The sequence below is a fragment of the Salvelinus alpinus genome, chromosome 19, assembly GCF_045679555.1.
Source record: "Salvelinus alpinus chromosome 19, SLU_Salpinus.1, whole genome shotgun sequence".
Lineage (NCBI taxonomy): Eukaryota > Metazoa > Chordata > Actinopteri > Salmoniformes > Salmonidae > Salvelinus > Salvelinus alpinus.
In genome coordinates this window covers 2,941,029-2,961,416 of record NC_092104.1, presented here as the reverse complement: position 1 = coordinate 2,961,416, position 20,388 = coordinate 2,941,029, and the positions used below count along the sequence as shown (strand labels likewise).

The following is a 20,388-nucleotide window of genomic DNA, read 5'->3' as shown; positions in this document are numbered from 1 at the left end:
CCCGTCGGAAGCACAAATCCTCATGGAGGCATACGAGGAGGTAAAAGATATAATTAAGAAGAAAGGCAACACCGCCACAGTGATAAAGCAAAGAGAAAAAGCGTGGCAAAGTATTGCAGACCGCCTGAATGCGTAAGTAGTGCACAATTACACACTCACCGCTCCGCTGAAACATCACAATTACAATTCAAATATTTAATTCACATCTCCAAAAATGCAGTTGTACTGTAATTATGAAACGGTTAAATTTTTAATTGAAATGCACTGCAGATATGAGTGAAATTGTGTAAAGTAACTCCATCACACTGTATAAAGCTATGATAAATTTTTTGATATTTTTACTGAAAACAAGACAAAAATACCAAGTAATTTTTTGCAGTGTGACTCCATTAAATGTGTGTGTGTGTGTGTGTGTGTGTGTGTAGATTAAACATGAACGGGCCAAAACGGACATGGCAGCAGGTCAAAATCAAATACAAGAACATTCTGCAGAATGGTATGGTCCCTGACTAATATTTAACAAAGCACAAGCATATATTGTACCCAGAAGGTGCCTGCTCACACATTGTCTGTACTGTTTTAGCAGTGAAAAAGAATACCCACAGACAAGGCACGGGTGGTGGGTCACCAAAGGCTGACCTTACCCCAGCAGAGGACATGGCCTTGGAGCTAAATAAAGGCAGGCCCGTCTTAGAGGGGATCCCTGGGGGGAAAGAGACGAGCATAGGTTCCTCCCAAGATGCCACCCGCTTCATTCAAGGTATGTCCTTCCATCTCTACATGGGATACAACCACATTCATATTGAATCAATTTGGACTGTCTGACTTTGGTTTACCTATTGCCTTGCAGTGTCTGGCAGCACTGTGTTCCTGTTAGAGCCACCAGCACAAGCACCAGACGATGCTGATCCAGTGAGTACTCCATCAAAGGCATACTGTAGGCCTGGCATGTCTTGTCTACTAGCTTCAATATGAATCCGATTAAATGTGATAGGGTGAAGGCCCCAGTGCAGCAGCAACAGCACATGATGGAGACGATGATGAGGAGGAGACCATCTCTCTGGATTCCAGAAGGCATGAGGTATCATGTTAAGACTGTGAAAGTACTATTTACTCTACAATGGTGAGGAGTCCTCATCAAAATCAAAAAATCTAATTTCTTTTACAGGACCCAGATGCTATACAGTGGGAAAACCAGCCTGGCAACATAGTGCGTATTAATAAAAGGACACCACATCCTGCCAAATTCCAGCTGCGCTAATTGTATTGTGTTCACAGAGCTCACAAGCTATCAGAAAGTTGTATGGCAACCACCTCCGGCGCCAAATAGAACTGGCAGACATAGACATTCAGTACAAGAAGAAAAAGATGGAAAATCTTGCACTGGAGTCCGAAATAAAAAAGAGGACAATTAGGAAACTGGACCTTGAAATAAAAAAACTTGAGAGGGAGGTGAGATATGCCTTCAATGTACACTGTATGCTAACTGTAACACAAATGTATTAATCATTATTTTTCTTTCCTCCCCCAGCTCCAAGAAGATGACACAGCTCAAAATAAAAATTAGGTATATTCTCGTAAAGTCAAGTGAGCCATGACATATGAGCTCTTATTGTGAGCACACAGGACGGTGGCATCTTTCTAAGGTTTTTTTTATTTTCCCAGCAATCAGTACAACCAAGTCATCGTTATAAGGCATCGCCCTCTTTTGCCCACCCCCCCAGCACCAGGTGTGGCCACTAGCCTATATGAAGGGCCAAAATTGTGTGTTCCTTTCTGCTCTGACAATGGCATGCCCATTCGTGCGAGATGTGGTGGATGAAGAAGCACTTGTGCTGAGGAGAGCCTTCAGGCGAGAAAGGGTCTTCAGGGACCGGTTGGACCCACTGGCCTTCCCTGATGACCATCTATATGAAAGATACAGGTTTTCTGCAGATGGCATCAGGTATCTATGCAGACTACTGGGTCCCAGGATTAAGCACCGCACTGCACGGAGCCATGCACTGAGTGTGGAGCAAATGGTTTGTGTGGCCTTGCGCTTTTTTGCTAGTGGAGCCTTCCTGTACTCAGTGGGGGATGCAGAACAGCTGAACAAGGCCACAATTTGCCGCACAATAAGGAGTGTGTGTCTGGCTATCAAAGCATTAGCAGATGTCTTCATCTCCTTCCCTGGCCACAGAAGACTCTGTGACATCAAAGAGGAGTTCTATAGGATTGCAGGTAAGAGGATCTACAAATTACAGGACAACTGTTAACACATAGTAGGATACTCATTACTTTGTGTGACAGGTTTCCCCAATGTCATTGGTGCAGTGGACTGCACACACATAAGGATAAAAGCCCCCTCAGGTGCCCATGAGGCCGATTTTGTGAATAGGAAATCCTTTCACAGCATTAATGTTCAGGTGAACATAACTTTTTGATATTGTCCATTGACGAACACTCTGCATTGCCAGTGATGTGCATTGATTGGTGTAATATTCCTCATCTTATGATTTCAGATGGTCTGCAATGCTGACTGTGTGATCAGCAATGTTGTGGCAAAATGGCCTGGCTCAGTCCATGACTCCAGAATCTTTCGGGCCTCTGAAATCTATCAGTGCCTATCACAAGGTAAGCCACACAACCCCTATTTATAACCATCATGGCTGTGTCAAGAATATCACTGTGTTTATGAGGTAGTAATGATGAGATTTTGTGTTGACAGGTGAATTCTCTGGTGTGTTGCTGGGAGACAGGGGGTATGGCTGCCAGCCTTTTCTCCTGACACCTTTCACAGACCCCCAGGAAGCACAGCAGGCCTACAACCATGCCCATGCCAGGACCAGGGCCAGAGTTGAAATGACCTTTGGCCTCCTGAAGGCACGCTTTCACTGCCTTCACAAATTAAGGGTCAGCCCTGTTAGGGCATGTGATATTACTGTGGCTTGTGCTGTCCTCCACAATGTGGCCTGCCTGAGGAAGGAGAGGGCCCCCAGAGTGCCACCAGCCATGGACTGGGACAATCCGGCAATCTTCCCTGATGACGACAGTGGTCGGCTGCTGAGGGACCAATATGTGTTGAATTATTTTAGTTAGTATGTGTGCTTTCAATTTTGGTTAAATATGTCCTGCGGTGGCAGAGGAATTTGGGTTTTTTTGGGTTCGTTTTTTGACGAATTTGGCCTCTTATGATGTTTGTGTGGTATACTGTGTGTAATACAAGGCTGCAGGGAGGCTACTGCATCCATTCATTTGTCTGTTCAGTTGATGTGTATGGATTTGTCCTGCATTTATTTTAGTGTGCAGACATGCAGGGTGTGTTATATACAGACCTTTGAATGTGTATGTATCATTTTGTATAATATGCTTGGATTCTGTGCTTTCCATCTTGTAGAGTCACTGTGACTTCAGTTTCGAAAGGAGCTGATGGTTTACCTGCTTTGTTTTGTCCTTATTCAATAAAGGAACATAATGTTACACATTGTGTTTTTATATTCATATGGAATGTGTATTTGTTTATATGACAGAGTACTAGGGCCACACTGAAGAAAAAGGATAAAGTCATAAATTTATGAGGCTGGTTCTTTCTGCAGAAAAGCTACATATTGTTTTTACAGTTTTGATACTTATGACAATGTGATACTTAATATTCTGGCACATCAGCATGTCTTTGTTTATGAAACCATACTGAAGTACAATTTCACGAAATGCCCCACATCTGTCATTTTAACAACTGTCCTCCTTTAAAACAACTGGTTACAATATTATGACTTGTGTTTTTTTCCCCTCTGTGGCCCTAATATTCTATCATTTTATATATAGCCTTATAGTCTATGGGAAACTGTAAATTATCTAATGATAGCAACATCATCTAAAAATCATTTTTTATCCAAAATCATTGAAATTAATGATCACAAACGTTTAAATAATAACAGTGGGTCTAGTTATATGTGATAACAATGTATAGTGAGCAGTGAAATAACTATTGGTTTCCATTTGTGGTGACTGCTGACTGACATTAGGGATGAGATTAAATAGATCCTGGAATTTAGCCTGGTCTGGAGCAGGCTAGCTCCACAGAATAAATCTCCATGGTAATTTATACCATAACATATCCTCCTGCCCCCTATCCATCTTTAGTGCAACCGGATTACGGATCAATTGAGCCAGGATCACCAAGATATCCTGGCTTAATCCCTTATCCTAGTTTTGTGCAACAGGCCCCAGGTGTAGACTAACAGTGAAATGCTTGGTAAACAACAGGTGTAGACTAACAGGGAAATGCTTGGTAAACAACAGGTGTAGACTAACAGGGAAATGCTTGGTAAACAACAGGTGTAGCTTAATTAACAGTGAACTGCTTGGTAAACAAACAGGTCTAGACTAACAGTGAACTGCTTGGTAAACAAACAGGTCTAGACTAACAGTGAACTGGAATAAATACAGGAATAAGGAATAAGGAATAAATACACAATGAGTAACGATAACTTGGCTAAATACACCAGGTACCAGTACCGAGTCGATATGCAGGGGTACGAGGTAATTGAGGTAGATCTGTACATATAGGTATAGATAACGTGACTAGACAACAGGATAGATAATAAACAGTAGCATCAGCGTATGTGATGAGTCAAAAAACGTTAGTGGAAAGAGGGTCAATGCAGATAGTCTGGGTAGCTATTTGGTTAATTATTTATCTAACTATTTAACTAACTATTTATCTGTCTTATGGCTTGGGGAGGTAGAAGCTGTTCAGGGTCCTGTTGTTCCAGCCATGGTGCATCGGTACCGCTTACTGTGCTGTAGCAGAGAGAACAGTCTGTGACTTGGTTGGCTGCAATTTAGGCTAATGGAGCCTTGACCCATATTGGCTTCTCTGAGAAGCAATCAGCCAAATACATCATGGGACTGGACTGGAGAGGGAGGAGCTGAGAAGCACAGTGGAAAGTACGTCACAAAGGGTCTTTAAACTGGTTTAATATTACCTTTGATATTCTCTGTGGTCGTACAGTCAGTCTATGATATCTTCCTGGCTATAGTATCATGGGACTGGACTGGAGAGTGAGGAGCACAGTGGAAAGTACCCAGCTAGCACATTTGGTTCCTTGGAAGTTTTTGGTTTCCCATTGGTTCTGGGAACGAAGGGTACACTTTGCCTGTTCTGGGTACTTGCATTTTTAGGTTATTTGAAGGTAATTAATGAACATTCTGAGAACATGTTTCAATAAAGACTTTTAATAACACTGCTAGCTTAGTTTAACCGTTTTGAATTATTCCAAGCACAGATACGACACATGGAAATGAATTTGCTTAGGTATTAATCAAATTGTATTTGTCACATGCTCTGAATACAACAGGTGTAGATCTCACCATGAAATGCTTACTTACAAGCCCTTAAAACTTCTTCGGGATCGGTGTGTCCCTTCCACGGGACTGTTGAGCTAATGTAGGCTAATGTGATTAGCATGAGGTTGTAAGTAACAAGAACATTTCCCAGGACATAGACATATCTGATATTGGCAGAAAGCTTACATTCTTGTTAATCTAACTGCACTGTCCAATTTACAGTAGATATTACAGTGAAAGAATACCACGCTATTGTTTGAGGAGAGTGCACAATTTTGAACATGAAAAGTTATTAATAAACAAATTAGGCACATTTGGGTAGTCTTGATACAAAAAAAATATAATTTGTAAACCAATCAGGCCTTTATTGTAGAGTGGCCAGACGGAAGCCATTCCTCAGTAAAAGGCACATGACAGCCCTCTCGGAGTTTGCCAAAAGGCAGCTAAAGACTCTGACCATGAGAAACAAGATTCTCTGGTCTGATGAAACCAAGATTGAACTCTTTGGCCTGAATGCCAAGCGTCACGTTTCGAGGGAACCTGGCACCATCACAACGGTGAAACATGTTGGTGGCAGCATCATGCTGCGGCAGGCACTGGGAGACTAGTCAGGATCAAGGGAAAGATGAACAGAGCAAAGTATAGAGAGATCCTTGACGAAAACATGCTTCAGAGCGCTCAGGACCCCGGTCAACTGCCTTGCACCCCCCACAGCAACTCGCCCAAGCCGCCCCCATTTCTCCTTCACCCAAATCCAGATAGCTGATGTTCCGAAAGAGCTGCAAAATCTGGATCCCTACAAATCAGCCGGGCTAGACAATCTGGACCCTCTCTTTCTAAAATTATCTGCCGAAATTGTTGCAACCCCTATTACTAGCCTGTTCAACCTCTCTTTCGTATCATCTGAGATTCCCAAAGATTGGAAAGCTGCCGCGGTCATCCCCCTCTTCAAAGGTGGAGACACTCTAGACCCAAACTGATACAGGCCTATATGTATCCTACCCTGCCTTTCTAACGTCTTCGAAAGCCAAGTTAACAAACAGATCACCGACCATTTCGAATCCCACCGCACCTTCTCCGATATGCAATCTGGCTTCCGAGATGGTCATGGGTGCACCTCAGCCACGCTCAAGGTCCTAAACGATATCATAACTGCCATCGATAAGAGACAGTACTGTGCAGCCGTATTCATCGACCTGGCCAAGGCTTTCGACTCTGTCAATCACCACATTCTAATCGGCAGACTCAACAGCCTTGGTTTCTCAAATGACTGCCTCGCTTGGTTCACCAACTACTTCTCTGATAGAGTTCAGTGTGTCAAATCGGAGGGCCTGTTGTCCGGACCTCTGGCAGTCTCTATGGGGGTGCCACAGGGTTCAATTCTCGGGCCGACTCTCTTCTCTGTATACATCAATGATGTCGCTCTTGCTGCTGGTGATTTTCTGATCCACCTCTACGCAGATGACACCATTCTGTATACATCTAGCCCTTCTTTGGACACTGTTAACAAACCTCCAAACAAGCTTCAACGCCATACAACTCTCCTTCCGTGGCCTCCAACTGCTCTTAAATACAAGTAAAACTTCTGGCCCTTCTTTGGAAACTGTGTTAACTTCTTCGGGGTAGGGGGCAGTATTTCCGAAGTTCGGATGACTGAGGTGCCCAAAGTAAACTGCCTGTTACTCAGGCCCAGAATCTAGGACATGCATATAATGGTAGTATTGGATAGACAACAATCTAAAGTTTCCAAAACTGTTAAAATAATGTCTGTGAGTATAACAGAACTGATATAGCAGGCAAAAACCCGGGGAGAATCCATCCAGGATTTTTTTTTTGAGCTCACCACTCATTATAATGGCTGTCTATGGGAATATCAAAGGAATACCTCCCAGATTGCAGTTCCTATGGCTGCCACTAGATGTCAACAGTCTTTAGAAAGAGTTTCAGGCTTGTTTTCGGAAAAATTTGCTAGAATTTGTAGTTGTTCTCGGTGTCTCCCATCACGGCCGTAGTGTTGTGGTGCGCGTCGGTGAGGGCGCGCACTTCGTTATTTATCTCCGGTAATGAACATATTATTCTCCATCTTAAATTGTATCGTTTATTTACATATTAGGGTGCCTGCGGATTGATTAGAAACGCTGTTTGACTTGTTTGGACGTAGTTTATTGGTATCTTTTGGGATTAATTTGTATGCATTTTAAACGAGGGAAACCGGTGGATTAATGAGTCAAGCCAACTAAACTGACTTTTTTGGGATATAAAGAAGGACTTTATCGAACAAAACAACCATTTTTGATGTAGCTGGGACCCTTTGGATTGCAAACAGAGGAAGATCTTGAAAGGTAAGTGATTTATTTTATCGCTATTTCTGACTTTCGTGACGCCTCTGCTTGTTTGGAAAATGTTTGTAATGCTTTTGTATGCGGGGCCCTGTCCTCAGATAACCGCATGGTATGCTTTCGCCGTAATGCCTTTTTGAAATCTGACAAAGCGGCTGGATTAACAAGAAGTTAAGCTTTTAACTGATGTATAACACTTGTATTTTCATGAATGTTTAATATGACGAATTTTGTATTTTCAATTTCGCGCTCTGCAATTTCACTGGATGTTGACCAGGTGGGACGCTTCAATGCCATACAACTCTCCTTCCGTGGCCTCCAACTGCTCTTAAATGCAAATAAAACTAAATGCATGCTCTTCAACCGATCACTGCCAGCACCTGCCTGCCCATCCAGCATCACTACTCTGGACAGCTCCGACTTAGAATATGTGGATAACTACAAATACCTAGGTGTCTGGTTAGAATGTAAACTCTCCTTCCAGACTCAAATTAAGCATCTCCAATCCAAAGTTAAATCTAGAATCGGCTTCCTATTTCGCAACAAAGCATCCTTCACTCATGCTGCCAAACATACCCTCGTAAAACTGACTATCCTACCAATCCTCGACTTCGGCGATGTCATTTATAAAATAGCCTCCAACACTCTACTCAACAAATTGGATGTAGTCTATCACAGTGCTATCCGTTTTGTCACCAAAGCCCCATATACTACCCACCTATGCGACCTGTACGCTCTCGTTGGCTGGCCCTCGCTTCATACTCGTCGCCAAACCCACTGGCTCCAGGTCATCTACAAGACCCTGCTAGGTAAAGTCCCCCCTTATCTCAGCTCGCTGGTGACCATAGCAGCACCTACCTGTAGCACGCGCTCCAGCAGGTATGTCTCTCTGGTCACCTCCAAAGCCAATTCCTCTTTTGGCCGCCTTCCAGTTCTCTGCTGCCAATGACTGGAACAAACTGCAAAAATCACTGAAGCTGGAGACTCATATCTCCCTCACTAGCTTTAAGCACCAGCTGTCAGAGCAGCTCACAGATCACTGCACCTGTACATAGCCCATCTGTATACAGCCCATCCGAATACCTCATCACCATACTGTATTCATGTATTTATCTTGCTCCTTTGCACCCCAGTATCTCTACTTGCACATTCATCTTCTGCACATCTACCATTCCAGTGTTTAATTGCTATATTGTAATTACTTCGCCACCATGGCCTATTTATTGCCTTAACTCCCTTATCTTACCTCATTTGCACTCACTGTATATAGACTTTTTTTTCTCTCTTTTTCTCTACTGTATTATTGATTGTATGATTGTTTATCCCATGTGTAACACTGTGTTGTTTGTCGCACTGCTTTGCTTTATCTTGGCCAGGTCACAGTTGTAAATGAGAACTTGTTCTCAACTAGCCTACCTGGTTAAATAAAGGGGATTTTTTTTATTTTTTTTAATAAAAGTTTATCAACTTTCAAAGCAGAATTACTTTCCCATTGTTCTTCAACTGTAGTGTATGATATACCATTTTATAGCTCTGAGTCTCTACTTTTATCCAATGTATATTAAAAAAATATATACATTTATCATTTTGCTACATAAGTCCGAATCGAGCCGGTCGGTCACATATGTTTTTAAATAACATTCTCAGAACGTTACTAACGTTTTCTTGGTGGTTTTCTTAATGTTCTGAGAACACGACTTTAAATAGAAATATAACGAAACCTGCAGAAAACGTTACGCTGAAGTAATAATATTCCTACAGAAGAACTTTGTTTCTTAACGTTTCCCTGAACGTTCTGAGAACACGACTTTAAATAGAACCACGAGGAAACCTCTAGGAAATGTTATGCTGAAGTACGGAAATTCCCACCTAAGAAACATGGCTCTTAGAACATGATGTGCTAGCTGGGTATCCTGCACCATTCCCAGAACGTTGTGGAAAGGTTGTATGCAAAATAACTAAAAGGCCAATCACGCTCTTACCAAGCTCACGTTATGTGCTAGCTGGGTAAAAACTATCTCCCTGCTGCTCCGTGTCTTGCTCACCTGTAGCCCTAGTTCAGCTTCCAATTCAACAAGCTGTCTCTCTCCCTGCAGCGCCGTGTCTTGCTCACCTGTAGCCCCACTTCCTGCCTCTGAAGAGAGATCATGCAGTTGCTATATTATGTCACCAGAGGTACACAAAGACACAAACACTGTCTTTCAATGTCCTAACACTGTACTAATACATTTCACCAAGGGAAAAAGCTGACTTCTCAAATGTTTACACCGGGAAAAAGTGAAGAACACACATCCCAAAAAAATAACAAGCGCTAGAAGGAAAAGCAGATGGAAGCCGTGGGTGGAGAAAAGGAGGGAGGAGGTTCTTTGAGTTCACGTCGATAGCAGAGGCCAGGACACTCTGGTCTACAGCTCAATGAGCCGTGCTTCGGTAGCTGTTTTTGGGGGCGGTCAGTGTTTTCACGCTGGCCTGGTGGGCAGAAAAAGATTGTACTCTTTAAACCAAAGCAATGCTCTTTTCTTGCTCCTGCTATTGTCCCACTGAAGTGTAAGAAAGAGAAGCTTCTACTGAGAGCTACTTTCTTTATATGTTATGTTGTCTGAGAACCTTTTCTGGTCCAGGGATATTTGACCTGACAAATAGGGACAAGGGAGTTGTGTTTCTTAGACCTGTTTTCAATTGAAGAATATGATAGACTGTATAGTTGTGAACCAACAGCTGCAGTCCACAACAGACAGTCCACAACAGACAGTCCACAACAGACAGTCGACAACAGACAGTCCACAACAGACAGTCCACAACAGACAGTCCACAACAGACAGTCCACAACAGACAGTCCACAACAGACAGTCCACAACTAACACAAGGGAAAGTGTTTATACTGAAAGGTTCTGGGCTGTTGCAGGGTTACGTTTTCAGAATGTGGGCTGTTGCAGGGTTACGTTTTCAGAATGTGGGCTGTTGCAGGGTTAAGTTTTCAGAATGTGGGTTGTTGCAGGGTCAAGTTTAGGGTTAGGTTTAGGTTTGGCTTTAAGGTTGTGGGCTGTTGGAGGGTTAGGTTTAGGGTTAGATTTAGGTTTGGCTTTAAGGTTGTGGGCTGTTGGAGGGCAGTTCTGCAGGATTTAGGCCAGACAGTTGTAAGGGGTTTCTGTATTTGGATGATCTGTGTCATTGTCCATAGACAGGATTGAACGGGTTTAAAATGATTTCAATGTCTGAAGTTGGTTGAATAGATAGAGAGGTGGCCTGAAAGCTTTTCTGTACTACAGTCAGAGGTTCTGAAAACCTGGGGTTGCCTGGGGGCATGATCCCTTGAGAACGACTGGTGACTTTTTAAAAAGGAGATTCTACCCGGAAATTAATAAAAATGTAATTATGTTGACACCATTTGAAATATAGTTTAGCTTTTACCTAATTGAAAAACCTCAAAATACACTGAATGCATCAAATGCTACAAATATATGTTGTGACTTGTCACTCGTGGTGAGGGTTTTGCTAGTGGGTGTGCAGTTCTACAAATTTTGTCATGGGACTGAGTTTTTTTTAAATGCACATTTTAAAGAAAATTTCCTTCAATTCTACACATTTTGCCATTTGACTGAGATAAAATGTGCAGTTAAAAAAGCAAATGTTCTTAAATTCTACACATTTTGTTACGGCTTACGCTGTGTTCTTATGCTATCTGAGTGACTCAAACATTATATCAAAATCAATTGGGGTTGTCCCATGCCAAGGCATTCTCTGAAATGTAGATTCTCTCAGTCTAGTTTTTATTTAGGTGATTGTTAGTCATCAAAGATAATCTTATTAAAAAGAGTGTATTCGGGAAGTATTCAGACCCCTTTTTTCCACATTTTCCCCTTTCCCCCCCCCCCCCCCATTAATCTACACACAATACCCCATAATGACAAAGTGAAAACAAGTGTTTTTAGATTGTTTTGTGCAAATTCTTAAAAAATAAAAAAACAGATACCTTATTTACATAAGTATTCAGACCATTTGCTATGAGACTCGAAATTGAGCTCAGGTGCATCCTGTTTCCATTGATCATCCTTGAGATGTGTCTACAACATGTTTGGAGCCCACCTGTGGTAAATTCAATTAATTGGACATGATTTGTAAAGGCACACACCTGTCTATATAAGGTATCACAGTTGACAGTGCATGTCAGAGCAAAAACCAAGCCATGAGGTCGACAGGATTGTGTCGAGGCACAGATCTGGGGAAGAGTAGCAAAAAATGTCTGCAGCATTGAAGGTCCCCAAGAACACAGTGGCCTCCATCATTCTTAAATGGAAGAAGTTTGGAAATAACAAGACTCTTCCTAGAGCTGGCCACCAGGCCAAAACTGAGGAATCAACCAAGAACCAGATGGTCACTCTGACAGAGCTCCAGAGTTCCTTTGTGGAGATGGGAGAACCTTCCAGAAGGACAACCATCTCTGAAGCACTTCACCAATCAGGCCTTTATGGTAGAGTGGCCAGACGGAATCCACTCCTCAGTAAAAGGCACATGACAGCCTGCTTGGAGTTTGCCAAAAGGCATCTGTTAGGTTCTAAATAGACAAAGTAAAAACTAACGGACAACTAGGTAACACTCAAACCAAGTTTATTCACCCAATGGGTCAGACACCTGAACCTACAAAATACTTATTTACACAAGCACTGGTATTTAAACCTTCCTCCTATGCTCAGTCTTCTCCTTACACATCTGGACAGCCAATTACATCTCTGTTGCTAGACAGAACTTTAGTGATGCCTGTTCTTCCTCGGCCCAAATTCCTCACTCCTCCCCAACTCACGGCTGTCCTGTTGACTTGTACCAAACTGTGGCACTTTTCATAGGATACCTGATGTCTAACAATAGGATAGTCAGTTTTACGAGGGTATGTTTGGCAGCATGAGTGAAGGATGCTTTGTTGTGGATTAGGCCGATTCTAGATTTAACTTTGGATTGGAGATGCTTAATGTGAGTCTGGAAGGAGAGTTTACATTCTAACCAGACACCTAGGTATTTGTAGTTATCCACATACTCTAAGTCGGAGCTGTCCAGAGTAGTGATGCGGGCAGATGCTGGTAGCGATCGGTTGAAGAGCATGCATTTAGTTTTACTAGCATTTAAGAGCAGTTGGAGGCCACGGAAGGAGAGTTGTATGGCATTGAAGCTCGTCTGGAGGTTAGTTAACACAGTGTAGAGGGGCCTATCGACCCAGGATGCAGGGGAAAGGGGGATACCTATTCAGTTGTACAACTGAATGCATTCAACTGAAATGTGTCTTCCACATTTAACCCAACCCCTCTGAATTAGATAGGGGCTCTGCTCCGGCCCAGCCCCAGCCCCGGTGCCTCTAGAGGGGCCCATCGACCCAGGATGCAGGGGGGCTCTGGTGCGGCCCAGGCCCAGCCACGATGCCCATCACCCAGGAGAACGCTCTGAGCCACATCTGTCTACTGGAGGACTGGCTCCTGGTGGCCCAGACCAGGTACGAGGATCACTATGGAGACCCAGACCAGCAGTCCACCACCAGCAGAGACCCAGACCAGCAGTCCACCACCAGCAGAGACCCAGACCAGCAGTCCACCACCAGCAGAGACCCAGACCAGGACTCGTACCAGGTCTGTTTTTGCATACACGTGTGGGTCAATTACATGCTGTACTACGAGTGCCTACTGTGATTGTTTAAAGTCTAACGGTGGTCCACAATGTTGTTCTGAAATATGTATGATCTGTTGTCAGTCTCTGTAATATTGTGGAGTGATTCAGTCCATTGTTGTAACTCCAACTGTATCCCAGGAGTCAGAACACGAGGAAGACGCCTGCAGCACGGTCAACAGCGGCGGCTACAGACGTACCAGCGGAGACATGTCTCTATGTCGGGCCGCTATACAGAAACTGGTGGAATACATCCAGCTCAACTTCACCGAGGAAGGAGAGATGCAGAGAACCTCCCTCCGACCCACGATGCCGTGCGGAGGTGTGGACGCGGAGGTGCGGACGCGGAGGTGCGAGCCGTGTGTCTCACCAAGCGAGAGGGGGACGGGGCAGAGCTGGGACTCAGTTTCGGTAACATCCCGATATTCGGGGATCCGGAGGGGGAGGATAGGAAGAAGGGAGGGAGGAGGAGGAGGAGGAGGAAGGAGGGATCCAGAGTACCGCCCTCCGACCCATGAGATTTTATGTTTAGACAGTGAAGGCCTCATCTTGTGATTCACTTGATGTGGTGATTAAAGACACATTGAAGGTCATACAGACTGATATATAGTTAACATTTAAAACATAATGAGTGTCATACAGCCAATGACATCACTGATATATAGTTAACATTTAAAACATAATGAGTGTCATACAGCCAATGACATCACTGATATATAGTTAACATTTAAAACATAATGAGTGGCATACAGACTATGACATCACTGATATATAGTTAACATTTAAAACATAATGAGTGTCATGCAGACTATGACATCACTGATATATAGTTAACATTTAAAACATAAACCCTCAAGATGAAGGAGTCATCTGAGAATGTTACTTTTGCTTTTGAAAATAAACTTCCAACGTATAATGTTAAAGTTAGATATTGATGTTCAGCCATAAAAACAATATATTAGTTATACATTTAATTAAATAAAATTCCATCTACTACACCTCCACAGCGTTACACATTTAGGAAGATTCCAAACACATTCGACAGAGTGCTGGGCCAGTAACCGAAAGGTTGCTGGATCGAATCCCTGAGCTGACAAGGTAAACATCTGTCGTTCTGCCCCTGAACAAGACAGTTAACCCACTGTTCCTAGGCCGTCATTGTCAAATAAGAATTTGTTCTTAACTGACTTGCCTAGTTAAATTAAAACATTAAAAAATCCAAACTGGTTACTAAACTCTCCACAAATCCTATAAATATCAAAACAAGGAAAAGATATGTAGATCTACATACTACTATAGAATGTATATAACCTACACTTTTTGTACAGTTCGGTCAGTGAGCATCACCAAAAGGCGAGGGAGTCTTATGATGGGTTTTAAAGTAAACGGAACAAAAATGGGTTTTAAAGTAAACGGAACAAAAATATAAACACAACATGTAAAGTGTTGGTCCCATGTTTCATGAGCTCAAATAAAATATCTAAAAAATGTTCCATTACGCACAATTATTTCTCTCAAATGTTTTGTACAAATTTGTTTACATCCCTGTCAGCATTTCTCCTTTGCCAAGATCATCCATCCACCTGACAGGTGTGGCATATCATGAAGCTGATTAAACAGTATGCCTATTACACAGGTGTACCTTGTGCTGGGGTCAATAAAAGGCAACTCTAAAATGTTCATTTTTGTCACACAACACAATGCCACAGCGTGCAATTGTCATGCTGACTGCAGGAATGACCACCAGATCTTTTCCCAGAAAATATAACGTTAATTTCTCTACCATAAGCCGACTCCAACTTCGTTTTATAGAATTTGGCAGTACGTCCAACCGGCCTCACAACAGCAGATCACGTGTAACCACGCCAGCCCAGGACCTCCACATCCGGCTTCTTCACCTGCGGGATCGTCTGAGACCAGCCACCCGGACAGCTGATGAAACTGTAGGTTTGCACAAGCAAAGAATGACTGTGTCCTCTCAGCGCAGCTCCTCACCAGGGTCTTGACCTGACTGCAGTTCGGCCCCGTAACCGACTTCAGTGGGTAAATGCTCACCTTCGATGGCCACTGGCACGCTGGAGAAGTGTGCTCTTCACGGATGAATCGCGGGTTTCAACTGTACCTGGCATATGGGAGACGTGTGGGCGAGCGTTTTGCTGATGTATGTATGGCTTTGTGCCCCATGGTGGCGGTGGGGTTATGGTATGGGCAGGCATAAGCTACGGACAACGAACACAATTGCATTTTATTGATGGCAATTTGAATGCGAAGAGATACCATGAGGACATCCTGTGGCCCATTGTCGTGCCATTCATCCGCTGTCATCACCTCATGTTTCAGCATGATAATGCACGTCCCCATGTAGCAAGGATCTGTACACAATTCCTGGAAGCTGAAAATGTCCCAGTTCTTCCATGGCCTGCGACATTGCCTGTCACCCATTGAGCACGTTTGGGATGCTTTGGATCGAAGGTGTACGACAGCGTGTTCCAGTTCCCGCCAATGTCCAGCAACTTCACAGCCATTGAAGAGGAGTGGGACAACATTCCACAGGCCACAATCAACAGCTTGATCAACTCTATGTGAAGGAGATGTGTCACGCTGCATGAGGCAAATGGTGGTCACACCAAATACTGACTGGTTTTCAGCGGTGTAAAGTACTTAAGTAAAAATAGTTTAAAGTACTAGTTAAGTAGTTTTTTGGGGTATCTGTACTTTGCTATTCATATTTTTGACAACTTTTACTTCTATTTCACTACACTCCAAAATAAAATGATGTACGTTTTACTCCATACATTTTCCCTGACATACAAAAGTACTCGTTACATTTTGAATGCTTAGCAGGACAGGAAACTACAGACCCTGGTTCGATCCCGGGCTGTATTACAACCGGCCGTAATTGGGAGTCCCATAGGGCGGCGCACAATTGGCCCAGCATCGTCCGGGTTAGGGGAGGGTTTGGCCGTCATTGTAAATAAGAATTTGTTCTTAACTGACTTGCCTAGTTAAATAAAAAATAAAAAATGTATTCCCAGTCATGTGAAATTCATAGATTAAGGCCTAATGAATATATTATATATATTATTTCAATTGACTGATTTCCTTATATGAACTATAACTCAGTAAAATCTTTGTTGCAAATTGTTGCATGTTGCATTTATATTTTTGATCAGTGTAGTTATCAAAGGGACACTCAGTGAGTGGGTTTTACAGTAGTTTTCAAAGGGGCACTTAAATATCACTGTGTCACCAAATTAATTCAAATCTATTTTAGTATTATAAGCAGAGACATCATGTCTCTCTCTCACACGCACACGCACAGTTGGATGTGATCTGGTTAGAACAAGGATGGCATAAACAAGTGAGCCTGGCATCACGAGCCCAGACATCATCTCTCTTCTCTCTCTCACGCACACAGACACACATGTGGATCTTGCATGGACTGGACAGCATCACTAACTAGTGAGAAGTTCTCATCATAAAAATAAGAACCGATTAAATAGGGGGGATGGTGGTAAAGGCCGGTGATATTTTCATCAGTACGAGGAGACGAAGTAACAGCTTCTGCAGGTCGAATAGGTCGAATAGATCCAAACCTATATAAAGCAATGAATGGAAGATATTATATTTATGTTCAACTTCAAGAGGCCGATAGGGTCTGGTTGACCTACTAAACTGTCCTTTAAGGTTATGTAAATCAATGCAAACGTCATTTCAAACATCGCCCTACTCCGTCGATAATGTAACCTAATTTTACCTTTGCCAAGCAAATATAGCAGCCGAGATGGCGCTAACACATCACCACCCATTGCATATCCATTCTCTTGAAAAACCTATTTTGGTCCAACACTTTCTTGCAACCAATGCGACCAAATGAGCTATAGCTTGAAACTTTAATGATTTTCTAACTTTAAATTAAAAGGACAGTTTAGTTCGTCAACCAGACCCTATCGGCCTCTTGAAGTTGAACATAAATATCATATCTTCCATTCATTGCTTTATATCGGTTTGGATCTATTCTACCGACAGAAGCTATTCACCTAGAATAGATATCCTAAACTCTGGTCTTTTGTCAACAAAAACACACATTCAAATTGAAATAATAGAAGAATATAACCTATCTAAACAGCATGTTAATTAATCATTTCACAATCCCACTTTTAAGTTTGAAATGTTTTTAAAATGTAAAAAAAAGGGGGTTAACTTACGTCTGGGTAGCAAGACATGGAGTTATCCTAAGCGTAGACTTCTCAAACGACTGAAAACAAGGGAAATGTATTTCTACAAGCAAATAATAAAAAAAGTTATTCCTACAATGTATTCCCAGATGAGCGCTAAGCCTAAATATTCCGTTACTTAGAATCATAAAAGAATCCTAGCAAAGTTGCCATGGTACACTGCTGTGCGCACTCGTCACTCGTGGCATTGCTTGTGGCAATATTTCCATGCAATGTATTCAAAGCAGAACCAAAGATGGTGGATAAATGAAGACAGTTAACTCCGACCGTTTATCACAGAAAACAAATGTCAGTTCCGGTCTTCTTAACTGGGTGTGTCTCTCATAGACACCAATGCAATATCCGCTGGGTCGGGTCTACTTAGTTCATATTGACTTTTATTGAACCAGAAAAAAAACCATCTACGACTGGGGTGTCTCGCTTGCTCTTCCGTCTCTGGCAGAACTACGAACACACGGGGCGGAGTCAGCGCCATTGATTTATGAGCTCTTTGTCCAATCAGGGAGAAGTTGACAGAATAATGAGATTGAAATGATAACACTATCCAATCAGATCCAGAGGATGGTCAGATCTGTATAAATAATTCTATAACTGGGTTAACAGTTTAACAATTAGTTAATAAACTATTAACAAATTAGTTGATAAACATAACTTTTTGGTTGAAGTTGTAATAAACTACTTTGAACCACTTTATAAATCTTGAAATATACTTTGATGTGATACTGATAACTTTGTGTGTGTGTGTGTGTGTGTGTGTGTGTGTGTGTGTAAATGTAATTATATCACAACACATTCATTTGATCCTACAACAATTTATAAAACATTTCCAGCTGCCCTTGAGCAAGACACTTAACCCCTAAAATGCTCCAAGGGTCGCTGTGCTGCGGCAGAAAATTATTTTTAAAAACCCTCTCCGTGGGACTTGACAGAGTATGACTGTCTAGCTCGGGGCATTTAGTAATGGGTCTCTTCATCCAGGAAACATGCGGTGGTTGCTGCTGGACTCCATACTAACTCGGTCATTTCCCAAGGACCACCTTATCAGGCACAACACTTAACTCTACTAGACTCTTATCTCTCTCTCTCTCTCTCTCTTTATTTTTATTTCTTCAGACAATATGCTGCTATGACCCGAGAACATAGCAGACAGAACGAGACACAAGACCCCACGTAGCCACTCCCCTCCACGTGGTTCTGATTAGGGAGGTTGAATTAAATTGCCGGGATCACAATGTTGTTCTCTTAGATTGGGATAGAGAGAATATCCATTGGTTGTTCATGTAATCATGTTTACGTTTATCAATTGTATTTTGAATATCTCTATAGAATATCAATGGATATTTTTTACAAACATAAAATGAGTTACCCATGATGTTTTGTTTTCTACATCGATAAGATTATCAGGATGGTGCCGATAGATAGGGCAGTCGTGCTTCTAGTTCCTAAGCAACTTTGCAGTATTATTTTTTTTTTGGTGTTATTAAAATTAAAATACAATTTTAAAAAGCATTTCGCTACACCCGTAATAACATCTGCTAAACATGTGTATGGGACCAATACAATTTGATACATGAGCCCGTGGGGGGAGGGAGGTGGGGAGAGGGGAGATGGGACAGAGAGGACAAAACAAAACAATGCAGAGAGGACAAAACTGGAAACAGGCATTATATTTATTCATTGTTAGACAACAGAATACAGTTGCATTTGGCTTTCCTTTCCTGAAACTCTCTGTCAACACCCACAGGGAGGAGCGCCTCACACTTCAAAAACCTCTGAGCTATAGGGAAAATGTGCCTGAAACAGAGACTGAGTTGTGTCAAGCTTCTGTTCAAAGTCAACCTGAGAAAGACTGAGGGAGAAACACAATCACTGAGTTTTCAGGAAGTTGAAATTGTTTTACTATCCTGTCTGGGAGGAAGTTCAGGAAGTTGTAATATGATTCTAAAAGAGTCTAGGAGGAAGTCCATGAAGTTGTAATAGGATTCTAAAAACAGTCTGGAAAGAAGTCCAGGAAGTTGTAATAGGATTATAAAAGAGTCTAGGAGGAAGTCCAGGAAATTGTAATTGGATTCTAAAACAGTCTAGGAGGAAGTCCAGGAAGTTGTAATATGATTCTAAAAACAGTCTGGAAAGAAGTCCAGGAAGTTGTAATAGGATTCTAAAAGAGTCAAGGAGGAAGTTCAGGAAGTTGTAATAGGATTCTTAAACAGTCTAGGAGGAAGTCCAGGAAGTTGTAATAGGATTCTTAAACAGTATGGGGGGGAGAATAGATGCAGTCACCAAGGTGAGAAAACTTCCCATTACATACAATCCTATAATTTTAACATATACAAAAAGTAGAATATACATATTTCAATTAATGAAACAGACAATTTCTTGTCTTTGTTATCCATCAATACGAGTTTATATCCTTATAATCATCAGCTGCCTAACCCTTGAACAGTAAATATTTATAATTTCATATACAGTTGAAGTCTGAAGTTTACATACACTTAGGTAGGAGTAATTAAAACTCGTTTTTCAACCACTTCACAAATTTCTTGTTAACAAACTATAGTTTTGGCAAGTCAGTTAGGACATCTACTTTGTGCATGACAAGTAATTTTTCCAACAATTGTTAACAGACAGATGATTTCAATTATAATTCACTGTATCACAATTCCAGTGGGTCAGAAGTTTACATACACTAAGCTGACTGTGCCTTTAAACAGCTTGGAAAATTCCAGAAAATGATGTCATGGCTTTAGAAGCTGATAGGCTAATTGACATCATTTGAGTCAATTGGAGGTATACCTGTGGATGTATTTCAAGGCCTACCATCCAACTCAGTG

General features: G+C 42.0%; 2 protein-coding genes across 2 annotated transcripts in view; one reads left to right on the top strand and one right to left on the bottom strand.

Annotated features, from left to right (window-relative positions):
• LOC139545991 (PDZ domain-containing protein 2-like) overlaps positions 1-17,842 on the bottom strand; it is a 226,287-nt gene extending 208,445 nt beyond the window's left edge. The window contains exon 1 of the mRNA XM_071354254.1: positions 17,528-17,842. The gene's annotated coding sequence lies outside the window, so the exon portion shown is untranslated. The remainder of the gene's footprint in view (positions 1-17,527) is intronic.
• On the top strand, positions 18-3,459 carry LOC139544890 (uncharacterized). Its single transcript, XM_071352060.1, has 10 exons — positions 18-496; positions 584-760; positions 851-912; positions 995-1,081; positions 1,169-1,210; positions 1,279-1,452; positions 1,532-1,567; positions 1,666-2,220; positions 2,502-2,613; positions 2,708-3,459. The coding sequence occupies exons 1-7, from the start codon at positions 394-396 to the stop codon at positions 1,565-1,567; spliced, it is 681 nt and encodes a 226-aa protein (XP_071208161.1). The 5' UTR covers positions 18-393; the 3' UTR covers positions 1,666-2,220; positions 2,502-2,613; positions 2,708-3,459.
• Positions 17,843-20,388: the final 2,546 nt, after the last annotated feature.

Excerpts from the sequence above, each read along its gene's own strand:
- LOC139544890 (XM_071352060.1), top strand. The coding sequence starts at position 394 with ATGTGTGTGTGTGTGTGTGTGTGTGTGTGTAGATTAAACATGAACGGG. Across the intron at positions 761-850 it reads TGCCACCCGCTTCATTCAAG|TGTCTGGCAGCACTGTGTTC; the intron begins GTATGTCCTTCC and ends ATTGCCTTGCAG. Across the intron at positions 913-994 it reads CACCAGACGATGCTGATCCA|GGTGAAGGCCCCAGTGCAGC; the intron begins GTGAGTACTCCA and ends TAAATGTGATAG.